The sequence below is a fragment of the Parasteatoda tepidariorum genome, chromosome 12, assembly GCF_982258835.1.
Source record: "Parasteatoda tepidariorum strain Cologne lab strain chromosome 12, Ptep-v5.0, whole genome shotgun sequence".
Lineage (NCBI taxonomy): Eukaryota > Metazoa > Arthropoda > Arachnida > Araneae > Theridiidae > Parasteatoda > Parasteatoda tepidariorum.
Window position 1 is genome coordinate 39533164 of NC_141766.1, and position 19840 is coordinate 39553003.

At 27.9% G+C, this 19840-nt stretch overlaps 1 protein-coding gene across 7 annotated transcripts in view; it reads right to left on the minus strand.

Moving 5' to 3' along the window:
* The window catches only part of LOC107455086 (protein SERAC1), a 51390-nt gene that overhangs the window by 29038 nt on the left and 2512 nt on the right, over positions 1-19840 (minus strand). For 4 of the 7 annotated variants that reach the window (XM_043056324.3, XM_043056312.3, XM_071188219.2 and 1 more), the window contains exons 2-8: positions 16890-16965; positions 14401-14519; positions 11516-11668; positions 9497-9615; positions 6963-7082; positions 1613-1898; positions 86-239 (exon numbers count right to left, since the gene is read on the minus strand). In XM_043056324.3, coding sequence (XP_042912258.2) covers positions 86-239; positions 1613-1898; positions 6963-7082; positions 9497-9615; positions 11516-11668; positions 14401-14519; positions 16890-16936 — 998 coding nt within the window. In that variant the 5' untranslated portion in view covers positions 16937-16965. Of the gene's footprint in view, positions 1-85; positions 240-1612; positions 1899-6962; positions 7083-9496; positions 9616-10850; positions 10968-11515; positions 11669-14400; positions 14520-16889; positions 16966-19840 lie in introns of all 7 variants that reach the window. The other 3 variants (XM_087155859.1, XM_087155857.1, XM_087155858.1) reach the window with 1 other exon arrangement.

Below are 19840 nucleotides of genomic sequence, written 5' to 3' on the forward strand. Positions count from 1 at the left end.
AATGCAAAAAATATATTATATACTGTATTCAAATTATTCATTAGCAACCAAACTATTAAATCAGTGAATAAAAAAATATTTTTACCCGAGTCTGAACATTGGGTGCAATAAATATACATCTGAGTCATACACACAGTAGTTAAAATCATCATCATCTAAGTTTGCAAGAGCTTTCACAGATGGCAAACTTACATCAATATGGGGAGATCTGGACCAAGCAGCAAGAACTCCAATCCAGCCTAGAGAGATTAACAGAGTTTAAATATCATAAAGTTAAAAATAATAACTTTCCCCTTTAGGTAAAAAGTATATGCATATGAAATATACATTGTAACAACTACTTCATATAACAATATACAGGGTGGCGCAAAATTCAGGCAAAAAGTAATTTAAAGACAGAACAACATAGGTTTTAAATGAAAGATTATGTATTATTCATTGATTTATAAAGTATACAGAATAGAGCTGAGTGTGAAATAACACTTCCTAGTAATGATACCTATTGTCTTCTATAACGCAGCTGACACATACACTCTCTTTTGTATATATAGTTAAAATTTAATCTAGTGCTCAGTTTCTTCTTTTAAGTTTTTGTGATTGTAGATTTGTTGACATAAAACTTAGACTTGAAAAAAATCTTAACAAAAGCTCAAAGGTGTTAAATCACACGATTTGAGTTGCTAATTCTAATAATCAAAACAAGAAAGCACGCAAACAGGAAATGACTCAGGCATTAATTGAAGTGTTTTTTGTGTTGTACGGGTATCCTCTTAATGAAACAACCATATCTTGCAATTTAGAAAGAAAAAACTTGATTGCAGGGATGTAGCTAAGGTTTACAGTACATGGAAACCCTCGAGCAATATATACATCAGATTTAAGGGGTCATCCTTAGAATTATATTGAATTTTACGATATTCTTCAAATTTTAATACACTACACAGATAACAAATTGATTATTACATAAAGATACAAATGATTAGAACCATGCTGGCCAATCCATTATAAAAATTCTCACTAGCTGTGAAAGATGTGGCTTGGCATTACCATCTTCAAGAAGGAATTATTCTAAACAACCAAAGGCTCTCAATGTTAACAAATCAGCCAAATCATGCATACTATTGAGATAAAGTATTAACTGAAACAAAACATTTTACTTGCGTCAATTGCTTAATGGACTCTTAGACATTAAATGATGTGTCTCTTTTCACTCGATATTTAAAATGCTTAGTTTTCTAAGTCAGAGACAAACTTTTTTTCCCTAATACCTAAACATTATGGTTTTTCTTTTTTGATTAAAATATTTTAAAAAAATTATATGTTACATTTAAAAATAATAAGAAAAACGGGACATTTTTTAAAAATAAATTTAACTACAACCACTAGTTGAAAATTATAAGAATATTGAACAAAGCAAAGATGAATTGATGTATGCAAAATATATAATGATTTTTCCTAATATTGTCCACAATTCTCTGATGTCTCCAGATTCATAAAATTTTTTGATAATTCCCACTATTCCTGGTTTTCTCTGTCTGTGGTAACCCTGTATATTGTTAATTAGGATATATCATGTTTTAAACATAAAAATAGAAGATTAAATGCACTTTACCTGTACAGTACAAATGATTTTTTAACTCTATCTCCAATGCAAAATTAGCCAGTGTGCGTGCCACAAGACTTTGGATAACAGCTTGTTGCTTAGTACATTCTAAAATATCCCAGAAGAGCTTCAAAATACCACCTTTAACCAACATGAGTTTATGAGACTTAATGGTAGAATAATTGAAAACAACTTCTAAACAAAGTTGGCTGAATATTAAAAGGTCCTTCTTTTTCCTTTCAGAATGATAAAAATCCATGAAAGTTTCTGGTTCTGTATCCATGTCTGAACTATTCTATAATAATATATTATTGAACTATAATTAAAATTGAAAAAAGTATTCAGTAAACACAAAAAGAAATTTAGAAAACAATATTTATGCAAGACTATAGCATACAGTATTAGAAAATTAAAATATTAGTTTATTGGAGAAAAAAATTCTACAATATCAAGATTTGAATGAGAATACTGAAAACATTATTTTATCAAAATTTGCATAAAATTAAAATTTTATTATTGTAGCAAAAAATGCTAAAAAAGATCCATGCATCTTTGAATCTTTTTGGAGTTAAAATAATATTTTAACTGAACAAAGACAAAATTTATCAAAAGTTTTAAGCCAAAAGAATAATTTCATAGAAAATTATTGAAATAGTGAAACAGAAAGGAAGCTAGTTTACATAAGAATGAACTTTAATTGCCATTAAATCAAGTGGAAGGGTAAAATGACAAATACAAGTCAATTTGCTTTTCACCCAATCATTTAATTTATGAAAAAAACTAATAAAATATATTATAATTTCTAAATATGAGTAATAAGAATAACTGCTATTACAAATAAATTCTATTTTAAATGCAGAAATATAATTTACAATAATTCTGAATAAATATATGAAAAAATAAACATGTTCCAATCAAAAATTCACTTTGAGTTGCATCTAGTCAACCCACTATTTATAAGATAATTCCAAAAAGAAAAAACTCAACAAAAAAAAAATCATTCAAGAAAATTTAAAATACTTATGTGAGTACTGTCTATCTTTTAAGTCTTAATAGTAACAAAATTTTAGGTATCAACTCATAAATTTGAAATTTCCCCAAAAAATTAATTTTAATTAAAAAGGTAAAAACATTGGTCAGTTCAAATGATTTTTGTTCAGAGTTTCTGAACTATTTAACAGAAGAGAGTATTTTTGCTTTGAAAAGAAAATGGGAGAAATTAATACTGTGAGCAATTTCTATGTTTCAAACATTACAAACTAAAATAAAATTACTCTTAATAATAATAACATTTGTAATAAAAATGCAACAACTGCTTGTTTTTAAAATCTTTAAAATTTTCAAATCTTCCAATAGTGTTACAAGAAAGTCTTGCTATTGCCTTGTAACACAGGCTTAAAAATGAGTATTTCACAACACTTTTTGCTATAACTTCAAGTTCCAAAGGAATGAGGTAACTTGAAATATTTATATATTTTTAATAGAAAATATTATACGCAATTGAGTCATTTAACAGGGGAATTGATTTAGAGATGATATAAAACATACAATAAAACTAAATTTTTTGAAAAAAATCTATATTTTAAATAACCTCAAATTTCAGTCTCCATAACTAAATGATATTGATTGTTTTCAATTTGAACAAAAAATATTTAGAGTATAATTAAAATCAACACCTTAATTAATTTTTACATAACAATGGCGAACTCTGTAAGTATTAAAAATTGAGTAAATGCAGAACAGATTCCCTAAGATCTGAAGAAAAAAAATGGAAAAAGCAGAAATAAGTACAGAAGTTAAATTGAGGTTTTATCCATAAAAGTCGAATAATAAGCAATAAGTTATAATACATTTTTCAATAATTACAAATTTTTTGAAAATCATCCCAGACGTGCCAACCTAGCAAAATTAACATTCAGGAGTTTCCCTAACAAGAATTCAGGAGATTTCAGGAGGGGTAAAAAAAGGTGCATGGTATGCAACATTTGGCACTTCTAAGGAATTTTAAGTAAAAAATTTATTAATATAAGAATGCAAGAAATTTTACACACTAATAGAGCAATAATTGTTTAAAAATATTAAATGGAAATAAAATAATTAAACACAGATTTAGCAACACAAAACTATATTAGGTAGATACTCTTTAAATAAATACCATTTCCTTAATAATACATTATTCAAAAACCCTTGACACTGTAATAAAAATGCACAAAAACTTTTAAAAAATAAACAAATTGAATAACTATTTTATTTTAAAAAACCAATTCAATACTAATGTATAAAAATACTAATGTCTGTACAATAAAGAACCAATTATCCGGGATGCTCGGGACCATCGCTATCCCGGATGTCTTAATTTCCCGGTTTCCTGGATCGACAAAAAAGTGTCGTTAATCGATGTTTTATCAAACCCAAATTACAAGGAAAAAATGTAAACACATTTTAAAGTAAGAGAAAAAAGAAAAGCACTCCTAAATCTAAAAAGGAAAAAAATTGTAGAAAAATAAAATTTAAAAGAATAAAAAAATTTGCAAGTTTAGACAAGAAAAACAAGTTTAAAAAATAATTACGATTCCTAAATCAACTAATAAACAAAACCAATGATTAAATAACGCAATATATTTCGTGGGGGGGGGTGGGGGGCGAAAATAAAAGGAAAACCTATTAATCTAAATAAAAACAACACTTGAAAATTATCGAACCGAAACGATAGTTAAAAAACGGCACTAGCATAAATATTAAAACCTAGAACAAGGCAAGATCAACGGACTTTAAAAAAAAAAAAACTAATGAAAAAATTTGGTAATACAAATAATTTTATTGAATGCAAAATTTATCATGAAAAAAAAAAAAAAAAAAACGTAGTGGAATCAGAAAAACGAAACTGCAATCTGCTTCATAAAATAATTGTATGCTTAAATTAATAAACAATTCTCCTTTTTTTTTTTTTTTTTTATAAAAACGCGATTTTTAATTAAAGCAGGTGTGATTCCACATCAAGAAAAACTTGCGAATGATACCGCACTTCCAAGGAATCAGAATTTATTCAAAAGAAAAACATTTTATTTTTATTAATCGATGTCAAATAGATAAATATATTTTTCTCTTTCATCTTCTGTTCACTGATATGCATGTGCAATGCATTTTCCCCACCCCCTCGTAGATCAAACAGCAAACGAAATCATCATGCCACTCCTTTGAGTTTAACGACCTAAAAGAGAATAAAGATCTAAAATCTTCAAGGTCGCGGAAGAAATGACGTTTCTCTGATTAAACGGGGAAAAAAATTCTTCCCTTCCTCACATTTTCCTCTACTCAACTTCAAGGATTAGTCCAGTTTCCGCTTTTTTTTTCATATCGTTTTAGTTCAAAATGGCGGGAGAACCGAGCAAATTTTTTTTCCGGATTATCTGGATACCAGATAAATAGTTCTCTACTGTATGCATGAAAAAAAGAGTTGCAGACTTAGCTCTTCGCAATTAAGTTTTGCTAAAGTCATTGGTACATGATTTGTTGAAATTGATCCATACTTCCGTTTTGACTTAAGACATCCTTGAAATTTTTTTTTTTTTTTTTAAAATATACGAAGACTAAACGAATAATTGATATCACGTTGCTAGTTTACGAGCTTGTTGCCAACCGTGGAAAAATACGCATTAAAAACTATAAAAACAGCAAGATACAATATCAATTCCAACTATCGAGAGTACGAGTTTCCCCACTCCTGAACGGACGTCACTCGATAACGACATGTGACGTCATTGCATTCAACTCCACACGAAAGAAGAGGAAGATTTCACCCGCCCCCAGTGTAAGGGGGCGGGTGAAATAGGAGTGTTAAGAGGTAACGTTGAAGAGGGGGGGAAATAAAGCATGTTCAGCTACGCTTCAGGCAGATGGTAGTTTGATAAGAGGGGATGGAATTCAAGCTGAAAGAAAAACTTACTTTCGCACTCGCGGAAAAATTAGGTAATTTTGAGTTTGGCCGTCGATCGCAGTAAAATTCGGGAGTTTTTCAAATCAATTCCGGAGGGCGGGAGAATAACTCAAAATTCGGGAGAGTTGGCACGTCTGTCATCCCGTAAATAAGTTTTTAAATAAAATTTGCACAAAAGAGATCAAAATTGAACCTGCACTGTATTAAAAGGATATAGATCAAGGTCTACAATAAATTACTTTTAAGAATATCACTGCGAAAATATTGATTGGCATTCAATGTTGTTCACAAATGCTATTAAATATATTTTGAAACAAACATTTAAAAAATATCACATGGTAATCTATGAGCATTGTAAATGGCATGAAACATTTTTAACGACCAGTATGGTGAAGATAATGATCAAAGTTCCTCAGCGTTTCTAAAATACAGAACGACAAATTTTTTGCAATGACAAACGATGTTGCAATTATCCAGAACTTTAGAGTGGATCATTATTTTCTATATTTATCAATATTTTGTGCTACTAGAGGTTAAAACTGATTTATAAATAAAATAACTACAATGATTAGAAACATAGGTCGGATTTTAAAATTGAGTCAGATTTTAAAATGGCTTTACCATAGTTTTATTTAAAAAAAAATTGAACTAATTATTTTAGTCTCTTTTCATTATGTACAATTTTACAAAAATATTTCAGAAAATTCTGTAAAACTATAAGAACAAAATTTTTTACTTTGGTACATTTCAAATGATTCATAAATCAAATTATCGCATAAAGGAATGTGTGTTACAATAGTTGTTTTCAGATTATAACATTAATATTTTTTAAGAAGATTGAAATAAATAAACTTTTTCATGTTTTTAATGTATTTTACAATCCACAAACAATCTTAATATTTGATAACATATATAATGGATAAGCAAAACATTTCATTTTCTTTGTTTAATATAAGTTGTGTAATAAATGGTAAAAAAAAAAAAATATTTTACAAGATATGCAAATTTTAATGATTTTTTGAGGCAAATTGAATGAAAGTACTAATCGGTTTAACTACTCTCAGTGCAGTGACAATAGGGTATCTGAAAATTTTCCTTTCAATATTTGCTACTAGACATTTGCTACATTTGCCATTTTTCTCCATTTAAAAAACTTACTTTTGCACTTAAAAATAATATATACAACCAAACTATTTTATGTAAAATGTATAAGAAAGGTTAACAAAAAAGTTCAAAGCTATAGTTTCAAGAAATGGAAAAATTAAATAGATCAAATATTACCTAAATAACACTCAGTAGATTATTCTTAAGTTTACCAAAATAATGAAACAAATGAGCTTGACTGCTACTAAATTGCTACTAGAATATTTTAATACACTGAAGTTAAAAAGTTTTTATTTAAATAAAGAAAAATAACCATACCTTTTGTAACATTTGATAACCAATTTTCTTGGCTCTATCTAACAATAATTGCACAGAAGAATCAACTTCATCTGGAGGCAATGAAGTAATGAGGTCAAGTAATGATTGGCATGTGTCACTCTGCAATTTAAAATAATATAAATTCCAAAATAATTGATATTCTAAAATAATATAAAATTTTCCCACCAAATGCAATTGGGTGATGTTCCAAAAACTTGAAATTTTCAAATCCGAAATTCTTAAAACTAAAAATGCGCTAAAAACTTTCATACATACTCTTTATAAGATACTTAACAAGAGAAGAATAAAGAGAACTCACTTTAATGAATCTAGCTGTTAAGTCAATCTTCTGGCTCAAATAATGCCAGGAAAGTGACATTTTTGCAAAACTGGAGAATGATATTTTTGTTATATAAGGCTGGGAATTAAAAAAAAAAAAACATAATTTTCTGGAAATTAAAAAAAATGACACAAAATTTTGGTCGCTATATTGGAATAAACATATCAATTTGGATGTTTTAATTGAAATTTAAGTAATATTGGGTCTTTGGAAAAACAAACTGGCTTCTTGTAGAGATTAACATAGAGGAAGGGTCGCACTAATGGGGGGTTGTAATAAAGAGTGTAGACTGCAACTTTAAATTAAAGTGAAATTATTTGTTAAAATTTTTATTTTTTCAGTATAAATACTATAAGAATTTGGTAAATTAATTAAATTTTTTACCAGATTTTAATGTCCAAGTTTTGTAGAAAAACTGTTTTCTTTTTTTCAGTATTTATTAAACAGAAAAATAATTGGTATTATAAAGATCTTTTTTTACATTTAAAAATATGGGGCACATCTCAAAAATATGAGTCTTGAGAAATTTTACAACTTTTACCTCTGGCTACTAACTGAGAAAGAGTAATTTACTTGTTACACAGCCGGAACTGTAGTGATTTAAATCAAATAATTTTCTTAAAACAAATCACTGATTTGAATTAATTTTTTAAAAAAAAACAAAGTTTTAATTTTAGTTGTAAAAAAATCAAATTCAGTTTTTAATGCTAACTTAAAAGTATCAGATATGGGTAACATACATATTTAATTGAACTTGAGTAACCTACTAGTGATTAAAAACACAGATTAATTCCTTAGGTACATAACTCAAATTGAGAATTTTGAACTCAGTAGTGCCACAGCCCACAGAGGGCCAAGGTCTACAGTGACCATCCCAGTTTTCTTGAAAATTGGCTTTGGGGAGCAGTTATTCAGGTTAGGTGGTTAGAGAACATGGAACCCCCAATGTTTAGTTCCAAAGCATGCTTGGTACACATTTTATTGACCTACAGAAGGAATGAATGACTAAGTTAACCTTGCCTGGTTCGTGGATAGAGCCCCAGACCTGTCACACAAGAGTGCAAAGTGCTACCACATAATTACCATTTTCATTTTAAAAGATACACTAAGTATAAAAAAATGTTGGAAATTATTAACTCAATAAAATTCACATGTTCCAAACTGTACTTAAATTGCATTTTAAAAATATTTTGAAAATTTGCTATACAAATCATGTTTTTATGTGATATTACTGCATGCTATTATTTTAAAAAAATTTCCATAAAAGTTCTTTTTATATCTACCAAAATGGGTATTTCATTTAACTTTTTTTATGTTTCCAAATATTACGGGTAGTATTTTTTATACTTTAATTTGCTTATGTCCTCCCAAAGGGTAAAAATAAATTCTTTTACTTTGTTGGATGATGTTTTTAAAAAAAAGATGTATGTGTTTAAGTTTCAAAAAGGAAGAGGTAGCAAACTTCCTTCAAAAATTAAATGATAATACATTTGTGAAACAGGTTATGAGTAGACTAACTATCAGAACTAAAATTTAAAATAAAGGAAATGTTTGATTATTAGTTTGAATGTTGACGATGTCAACCATCTATCAAAAGGTACTCCAAGATAGATTCCAGATAACACATCCTACATACTAGTGAATTGGAATTGTATTATTGTAGTGATAGTTACACTACATTACTCCTCCACCAGAATTTTATTTGAGATAGAATTTGATGAATAGATATCACTAGTTGATTCACTGCATATTGCAAAAGACCAGGAGAGCTATATTAAGTTCACCGGACTTAGGTTGCTCCTGTGTTGATATTAGCAGTCTAGTGTGTACAAGCTCCAATGGTGTGTGATTGAGACTGAGTAGCAAGAGTGGGAGGAAGAGATTGTCCCAGCCACTAATAGCATTCTATAACACTCCTAGACAAATTTTACTGATTTCAGTGATCAAAATACAAGATAGACAGGTGATTAGGTTATGAAGTAATGTGTTTCCTTATATTAAATCTGATAAATTCAGTTTCTAATAATCACGATCAACTTAAATAGAGGGTTAAATTACAGATATAGTCAACTTACAGGTTTCACTGTAGAACTATATGTGAACAAAGGATAACAATAATAACAAACACAATTTTTAATAAATGTCAAAAAAAATTTAAATACAATTATAGCTTTTAAGCTAATAAATTTCTTACCATTTTACTGGTTCTCTTTTGGGGGGATATAAAAAAAGATCTGTGTATCTTCAGGGATCGAGCAAGACCAATAGCAGTGGATGGTTCACAAGCTTGAGAAATCATCACATATTCCCACTCTTAAATTTAAAATATAAGTTAGTTCTCAAGAATTATAATTTATGGCAATTAAAAGCAACAAATGCAATTTAATATAATTTTTAATTCAAATATAATTTCTTTAATCCTTATAAGCATTGAGCTCTTAGGCAAAGTAGTTATGAAATTTTCCTGTTGCACATTCTTTTCTCATTTAATGTTTAATTTTATATCCGTGCTTAATTTAATTTTAAACATTGCTCCTGCATGATGCAAAAATGAACGAAAGTGACATTTTTAAAGAAAAAAAAAGCGTGTATCTCAAGTTTTTGTGTAAATTAAAATAAAATGCTATTTTTATACATATATTTAAAAATAATGAAGAGAAGATATCCTAAAACACAATTTCAGTTAATAATGAATCATTAATTCATTATTATTAATGAAGATAAACTTGCTAATAACATTAATGTGTAATGCAAATTAAATATAAAAATAAACCTAATTAATCTGAGTTTTTTGCCCAAATTTGATAATAATAATAAATGCTTACATTTAATTATTAATAAATTTATTATCTCTGCTATACACATATACTATGTATTACAGACACTAATTCATAAAAAAATATTTTTTAAAATACTAAATTATCCAGACATTTTGAATTCAATAGTAATTAAAATCTTTCTTTATTATCAGCTTACTTATTATCAGCTAAATAAAATAATATCCCAAAAAATAAAATACGCAAAATATGACAAATGTTCAGGATTGTCCGCTTAGTTATGAATAACATTTTAACCTTTTTTCCACTATTTTATATTGATTAAAAAATTTAATTAAATTTGTTATAAAGAAAAGAAAACATCCAACCCCTTATTACGATGAAAAAATCATAACACAGAGAGAAAAACATTAAAAATTTATTAGAAAATTATGTCTTTAAAAACATGAAAAAAAACAAGAGTACCAGAATTCTAAAATTTTTTATTAAAATATAAAATTAATGATAAAATTAATAGGAATTAAACCCAATCAAAAGTAAAATTTTCAATGATACAAAAAGTAAGCTTTGTTATATTTAATTTCCGCCCGCAGGAAATATATTAAATGATAAATTAGGTAAGAACATAAAACTAGAACAAGATGTTAAAAAAGGGGCAACTTATTTTTCTCTCAGTTATAAAATAAAAAATAAATGAGACATAAATATAATTAAGAGAAAAACAAGATAGTAAAAGTATACAGGGAAAAAAAGTCTAAATTATGTAAATACCTTCTACAGTAGAGAACCGATTATCCGGAACTATCGGGACCATTGCTATTCCGGATAACTGATTTTTCCGGTTTTCTGAATCGCTACAAAAAGCCGTTTTTTTATTGTTAAACCCAACTAAAAAAAAAAATTTGGAAATAATCTTTAAAAGAAGAAAAAACGATGAAGTAATACACTAATGATTATTTCCAAAATGATGGTAAGGTAAATACCTCTCAAAATAGAAAGAAAAATCCTAAAATCTTATGAGGAAAAAAACTTTTTTTTTCAAAAAATGGCGGGAAATTTCATTGAATTTCGTTCCGGTTTTCCGATTTCCGGATCCAGTTTTGCACCTATAAAGAACTTTTAAAAAATGAGTATATGATAGTAAATGTAGGTAATTTTCCCGAATTTATTCCCTAGGCTCTGAGAAAATATGATTACACTATATAAAATAATAAGATTAACAAATTTTAATTTTAAAATTTCACAATTAAGCTTTGAAAAAATTTAATTCTAAACTAAATATAAGAACTATTATAGTGCTATTAATTTGTAATCTTATGTTTTTCTGGCTTGTGACATGAAAGTCATACTTTTCATCAATTCTAGATATATTTAAAGAACAAATTAGAATAATAAGCAAATTCAGAAACAAATACTCATATATAGATTTATCTTACTTTCCAAATTGTTTAAATTAGACAAAAGTTTGACAGCTTTGTGACGTACAGAACGATTTTTAGACTTAGTCAGCATTAGTAACATCCAAAATTGAGAAGTGTTATGATGAGGAAAAAACTTCTGTGATACATCTTCATCGTCAAAGTAGTATTCTACATTAAATAAACAAATAAAGATATAATAAAATTAAACAAACAACAAATAAAATAAAGTTAAGGAAAACTGAAGTTTCTATACTACAACCAACACACAGTGCACCAAAAAAATTAATAAACATTACAATCTTTATATCTTTTGATCTAATAGTCATGCTTTAAAAAAAATACCGCTAAACGATAATAAATAAATTACAATGCAAGAATAGATTATTTAAAGAAATTCCTAAGTAACTACCAAAAAAAGATCAACAAAGAGATCATGCTAATTAAAAAGGGTAAAAAAAAAAAGCTAAAAAAGGGTTACTCAACTATATGTTTCATTTCGAGATTTGCCTGTAATATTGTATTAAAAATAGTGGATTTTAAAAACTATGTGGAAGCCAATAACAATAGCTGCCAAAGAATTATTATGAAAAGCAATAGAATCATAATGTCAAAATAAATATTTTAATGCACAATTTGAATTTCCCATATCATATTGTTTGAAATGAATCAGAATCTTAAAACACCAAGTAAAAACTAATATCAATAACTTTTGGATAAAAACAATTGAAACACTACATGGACTTACAATACTATCAGTGTAAATTGAGTGCGTCAAAAAGTGATTATTTACTTTAAAAGCGTGATTAGAATTTTAGGTCTCAAAATAATATCAACTAAGAAATACCAAAATTTTTAAAAAGCAAGTGGAAATTAGTAGTAATAATTGCCCAAAATTTAAAAAAACGTTGGAAATGATTCTGCCATAGGCATACCTGCCAACTTTTAATCCCTCCCATTATCATTTTTCCCAGTGGTATTAAAATGGAATTAAAACTTCAATTTTAAGCAAACAAATACGTTGCATTTGAGAAAACTTAAGCTGACAATCATGATATTAACGCATATTAATATATGTGTTTAATTTTTGAAAGAATAGTGGTGATCAAAATCATCTAAAAATTAAATTTTTAAAAGAAAAAATAGTATATTCTTACTACCACTTTAAATATGAAAATAAAATCTTCCGGAAAATCCGGAAGAGTTGGCAGGTATGCATAGGGATTTATATTTAAAATCTTTAAAGACAAATAGATAATAAAAAACTGAAATTTTATTGAGAAAAGAAATGCAGGAAAGTACCTGAAAAAAATCAAAAATCGTTTTTAACTGTTGACTCTTCTTTATAACCAAAAATCTCTGTTTTCCATATTACCTTAACATTTACTTACGATAAACAGGCGTCATGAATAAGCAGAAAAGGAGCACATACATAAAATCACATTATGTAAGTAAATTAGTGAATGGCTCTCAAATAAATTTTCAATAATTAAATTGTCTATTCAACTTAATTATTTAAACTGTTATTTAGGGTTGAATATGTAAAAATTAAAAAAAGGGGTAATTTATTATGTTTAGAAAAAAAAATTGGATCAAAATGTCACTCTATTTTAAAAATTCAATATTTTATTAAAATTAGCCATTGGGGTCAATATTTCATTAAGTAAATCATTAAAAAAAGAATTTTAATAATTTTGAAAAAAAAGCACATTTTTTGAGTAGCTAAACATTTGTGCCAGAAGTAAATGGTTCCTCTGTTCTAATAACTATTTTAATAATTCCGTGATCATTTAATTCTTAATATCAATTATTTTTAACAAGAATGATAAAGGGAATAATTAATGTTTTGAAAATGATAAATTTAAACCATATACGATTTGCTATTGCCTATTTAAAATATCTAATTACTGAAATAAATACTTTAAATACCTTCTGCAATAAGTGAACGATTCCTCAGTGCTAGCTTCACAAATTTAAAATTTTATGAAATTTTATATTTATTTAATCAAAAAGAGAGAAGAAAATTACAAAGTGATGAGGCTCTGTTGTTGACTGTCTTAAACCCAGATGAAAAACTTGATCAGTGAACAATCCATACGTTCAGGCATTTCAGAACTGATCAACAAATCAAACAGTGCACTAACACTATCATTTTTATAGAGACGCATCGAAAATGGAATTGCTTTATCAGAGCAGAAAAAATCACAACATGAAAACAAATTTTTTTGTAGAAAAGAAAAGCAATTTTAAATTTGTTTGGAAGTTCCTCGGCTCAAACACTGTGGTAAAGAGATGCAATCAGAAATCACAAGCCCACTGAAAAGGCAGAAAAGTCTGTACACCTTCAATTCATTGAGCTCTACCACTGCTTTTAAAACATTGTTTTTGGGAATGAGAAGACAAAAGTTTTCCAAATTCTACGTATCCAATTGCTTTTTTTTTTATTGGCAGAAATGCTGAAGCATAACAAAAAAAGAATCTCAATAATCTACCAAATGACTGTCGATTTAACCTTTAATTTTATTATTTTTTAATATTACTTCGCATAACTGCAAAGAAAAGCATGAAGCCCTGAAATTAGATAAGGTGAAGAGTTATCAGACAATTCCAGGTTTTGGGGTAAAACTATGTTTTTCCGTGACATTTTATATCCAATCTTGTCTTCCTTGATTTTTTCTGATATTCCCATTTCTTTAAGTAAACTAAAATGCATCACAATAAAATTTTTTAAAAATCATTTATCTCAAAATTTATTGATCGGTTTCAAAGAACATTGACAAATAATAGAAAAAGCAACGATGTGATGCATTGGCTTTTGACAAATTTCCAACACTGGCTCCAAAAACGCATGTAAAGGTATTGGCACCTATCATTTCACATTGCTTCCAGTTTAATAATCATACCTGATATCTCTGGTATAGAGATAAATGAAGTTTCCTCTTCTGCTGTTACTTCATCACAAGTTGGAATTTCACATTGGACTTTTAGAGCTTTATGTAAGCACCTCAGTGAATAACATCCACTATACAAAATAGGAAAAAAAATATATTTAATCACAGAAAATTTTTAGAAACATAATATGAAGTGTACAATATGATTTAATAATTAACATATAAGTATACGGTTACACAATTAAAGAGCAAGTAATACACTGTTGACAGCAATGCCTGTAGCTTAGTTAATAATTTGAAAAGCTGTGTACCCAGGGATGAATGTGAGTCCAAGTCAAAATTCCGGAAAATTTCTTGAGTTAAAAAAAACAAAAAAAAACGGTTTAAATTTAAAAATTGAGAAAAAAATTTAAACAAGGTTGTTTTCCTTTTTCTCAATATTTCTTAGTTTACTTAAAAATATATTTAAAATTTTACACATACCTATACCATTTACATATACCTATGATGACCTGGAGAAGTAATTAAAATTTACAAATATGTCTTTCTTTCTTGAGTTTGTGATTATAATAACTATTTACTGATAAAAAATAAATATTAATCATGAATATAAGCTTATGAAGTATCTCTCTAGCTCTCCCTTACTAACAAATAAAATAAACTGTGTTTTTAAGTTCCATCTTTGAAAATTTGATTTCCGGAAACTTCTGTGATTAATGATTTTTTTAAACGTCTGGACCTTCGATCTCCGGAAACTTCCGGATCACTGTTAATGAAAAATCCCGAAATCCAGATTTTTCCGGAGCACAATCAGCCCTGTGTACCTTATTTTCTTTTAAAAAAATAAAGAGAAATTAGCATATTCTCTGAACAAAAGTATTGCAAAACTTTTTTATTGATATCAGTTTGGGTACTTCTCGGTTAGATGGGTGCAAAAAAATTTCAACTTCTTATAATTTTTAAGAAAAAATTAGAAATATTTTATGGTTGCAATAACTATGAAAAAAATTAAAAACCAAAAAAAAAATAGAAATTTTTATTTTTGGTCAGCAGGGCACAAGAAAATTCAACGATATCTTTTTAATTCTTAACAGAAAAAAAAAAAATTTAAGTTGGCAGAGGTCTACATTTTTGAACATATTTATTGCTGATACAACAGGAAAAGTTTATGCCTATGCTGATATAAAATCATTTTTATTAAAACTACTAAAAAATGAAGGCTAAGTCATTATAAAAAATATGTCAGTTAAATAATTTAGTTAATATTTTAATAATTTCAGATAATAATTTAGTTTAATTTCAATACAAGATTTTACTTATCCAATTTTAATTAACTATTTAACAATTCAATCTAATCCTTAATTCTCACTTATAGATAATTCTTATGGAATTCTAATATTGCATATTATATAAACAAAATCAAAACCATAAATCAGTTAGATACAAATTTATTTGTAATACATCTTTTATAAATAAATAATAACAAATAAGACCAGTGCCGTTCCTGGGGTGGCGAACGCCTGCGTGCAAGAATAATTTTGTGCGCCCTTATATACTATGCTTAAATTTTGATGATAAGGCCAATTTTCATAATCATTTTTAGTTTGAGGTTTAAACTGAATGGTTTCCTTATAGACTAAAGTCACTTTAGTGTAAGTGTTTGATTATGAAAATGGGCGTAATAAAATAAAACAACGAAAAAATATGACAAAAAAATTTATTTTCGACATCAAATAAAATAGACTATTAACGTACAATATAGAGGTCATAAATTCCAGTGTAGAAGCAAAGTGTAGAAGTTACTTCTTATATTAGTTTACTGTTTCTTCCTGTAATCAAAGTTTACAGCTTTGCTATAATTTGATTTTTAATAATTTGATTTTTAATAATTTGCTATAATTTGATTTTTTTCGAATAGTTGAATTTGGCGCCCCTTAAATTGGGCGCCTGCGTGCGGGGCATTCGCTGCATACCCGACAGGAACGGCACTGAATAAGACATCTCTAATACTCTTCATAATAATAATATCACATACTATTTTATTAAAAAAATTTTGAATATCTTTTAATTGCCTTTTTTTTTTTAATGTTTCACTTATCTACAACAGGAATATGAATTTCACAAGTCAATAATCATATTCTGAAGATTTTTTACAAACATGAAAATTTTTAAAATATACAGCACCTATTAAATACATTTAATTTTCAACTTTTCACCTTTATTGAAAACTTTTCAAAAATTTTTTGTTTGGAACTTAAACCCAATATTTTTAATTGATACACCTTTATAGGAACTTTAATTCAAGGCTTCTGATATTTATTACATGGTTTTGGCCAGAGGAGCACTATGCTTCATGATTACTTTGAGAGAATGAGTATATTTACTTTAATACTGTTTAATTATGTTCATTAAGTAACTAAGATACATGAATTTTGGTTTGTGTTGGCCAACAATGATTCATGATGTTAAATTATTAGTAAAACAATAATAAATTTTATTACCCAGCAAGAGCAGAGGTATAGTAAAATATTTTTCTATTCCACAGCATTTCAGTCAATTTTCAATTCATCATATTCCCTAAAAAAGTAGTAGAATTATAGAATTATACAATAAAAATCTTTGAAAAAAAATAACAAAAGAAAATGCTGGCACAGTAAATTCTTGAAAAATTAGATACAAATTTTAAATAATATAGGTCATAAAAAATTAAGAAAATATGATATACACTTCCCAATTTCCAAAAACTAATTTACTTTTATTTTAGTTACATTCCTATAGTATATTTTTTATTGTCTTTTTCAAAATAATAAAGAATGTTATCAAAAAAACTGTTTTAAAACCAATAAAGAAACAGTTTAGAAAAGCCACAGCCAGAAAACAATATTATCAGCAGGAAAACAACTAGGGGTAAGAAGATTAAAACACATTTATAAAAACGTTTATGAAAAAGAATTGAAATACAGCAAAACCAGGCGTTGATCCAGGTTTAATTTTTGGGGCCTATTTTTTTTTAAAAAAATCTTGTCTAATAAAAAACAGTCAGTTTTGGCTATCACTGTATTTTCAGTTAAATATCCTATATATTTCAAAATAAGAATATGCAGATATTTGTTAAAATACTAAAATAACTCTTTTATTATATTTTTCAACAATAGGGGCCAGGCGGCGGAGTGGTTAACATGCCTGACTGCGAAGCCAATGGTTGTGGGTTCGAATCCCGCTCAAGGCATGGATGTTTCTCTCTGCGTGTTTTGTCTGTTCAGTGATCTCTGAATATGGCCCACCCTATGAACGGGTATCTGTGGCAGTGTGACATGGGTAACATTGCTCGCCTCCGTGACTTTGGTTCACAGGTGCCCTCTGGGTAACGATAAATGAGCAACACTTCTGGTATCTTCTAAGGTGAAGAATGAGAGTTTAAAATGAGCCGTTAAAAAAAATATTTTTTACATTGCCTGGTTAAACAATTATACAGTGTAACGTCCCATATCCGGACGTCCCTTTTCTGGAAGGGTCGATTTCCCGGACACTTTTTAACAATCAAAATAAACAAACATTTCTTCATCTTTCCCTCTCCTCAAAAAAAAAAAAAAGGAAGTCTTTTGACAGGTTTTTCCCCTTCTCAGCTTCTAGAGATCTATGCATTGAACCCATAAATCAACAGAAGATTTACTAAGACCATGACGTTCCTCCTCTGGAATGCAGGAAACGGGGGGGGGGGGGGTTGTTTTCAAAAGAGCACAACTGAGTCCCCTCTCTCCCCCTTCTTTCTATGCAGCTGGCTAGTAAAAGAGGCATTTCCTGGAACCTTTTTGAATGTTAAACTGGAGGGGGAATCCCCTTTAGTCACACAAGAAAAAATAAAGAGAACCCAATTAGCATGCCACGCCTTTATGCTTGATTGATAGCCAATGATGGGAGAGAAAATAAGAATTTGTCACTACCCTGCCCTCAACTTGAATGACAAGTAAGGAGGAAATGAATTTTTCTTCTCCACCTACCCACCTTATTGAATGACGGGAATTTCCCCTTCTTGCTTGAATCGTTCTAGTTCAAAATGGTGGAGAGAGCAATTAATATTTTCATAACTGGGAATTTTTTTCGTTTTCTACATTTACTTTTAGAATAGCAATAATTATTTTTTTTCTAATATTTTGTTTATGATTGATTAGATATCATTCTAATACTAAAACATTATTGCCCGAAAAATAATGTTTATTTATTTTCTGCTTCTTAGATTCAGATCATTTTAAGCTTTGTTTACCTTGGAAGTCAATTATACGGAAAAATCAAATATACGGACTTCGGAAAGTCCCGCCGATTCCGGATATGCGACTTTCCACTGTACTTACATTTTTTGATAATTGTTGATAATATTATCAAATAGAGTTTTGGAGATAATTAGTCATCTACAGATTAACAGATTTGTACATCAAAAATTTTTAAAGATAAGTCAAGTAAACAGTGTAGGAAAAAACTCTTCTGCAAGCTTTCTACCTCTCATTTATTCCATTATTCAGCTTAATGAGCTTTTAATCGGCATCATTTGCAGAAATATTATTCATGACTAAATTCCGACAGAATAAATTTATTATGAAAGATTATTCATATGCAAATTTAGTTATTCATCATGTAAATTTTTGAATTATGATTGATGAATAAATTCAATAGTCATGACTAATTTTTTAGAATAAAATTTTGAATAACCAGAATTTTTTCATTGCAACTTGCATGTCAATTACAGTAATTGATTACAAATGTAATTATTAACAGATAAGGACAACTTAGTAATCAACTTTCTGTAGTTATGATTACAAGTAATCATGTTACTATAATCCCAATTTATAACCATAATAAAAAGTGATTACAGATAATCAGGATTACATATAATCAAACCCTGGGATTGCAAGTCATCATGACTTCTTGTAATCATAAGGTAACATTACAAGAAATCATAATGTAACAATTACACACAATCTTAAATACTAGTAATTGTAATATCTATGATTACAGCACAATTACATATAATTATAATTTCAAGTGGAGTTGATCACATTGTAATTGGAATTGTTGGTAATGGATTGCTTTTATAACAATGCATGAATTGTTTTTTTTTTTTTATTGTTATTAATTTTATTAAATGAAGGATTTTAAAAATAGAATTACCAACAAACATGTGCGTATAAATACACTGCAAGTACATAAATACATACACATATTGTATTTACGTTCATCATTGGGTTTTTCACATTTGTACGTACAGAGAGCCAAAAAAAGAACCACCCTGAATAACTTTTGATCTAATGATCGGATCCTCACGCTCTAGGACTCATTCTTAATGGTTTAAGGGGGTGACCTCAAATATGCTAATTAATTGGTGCATACAATGTTTTAAGTTACTAAATCAGACACAAAAATGTACTTTCTCTGAATAAACATATCTTTTTTTTCC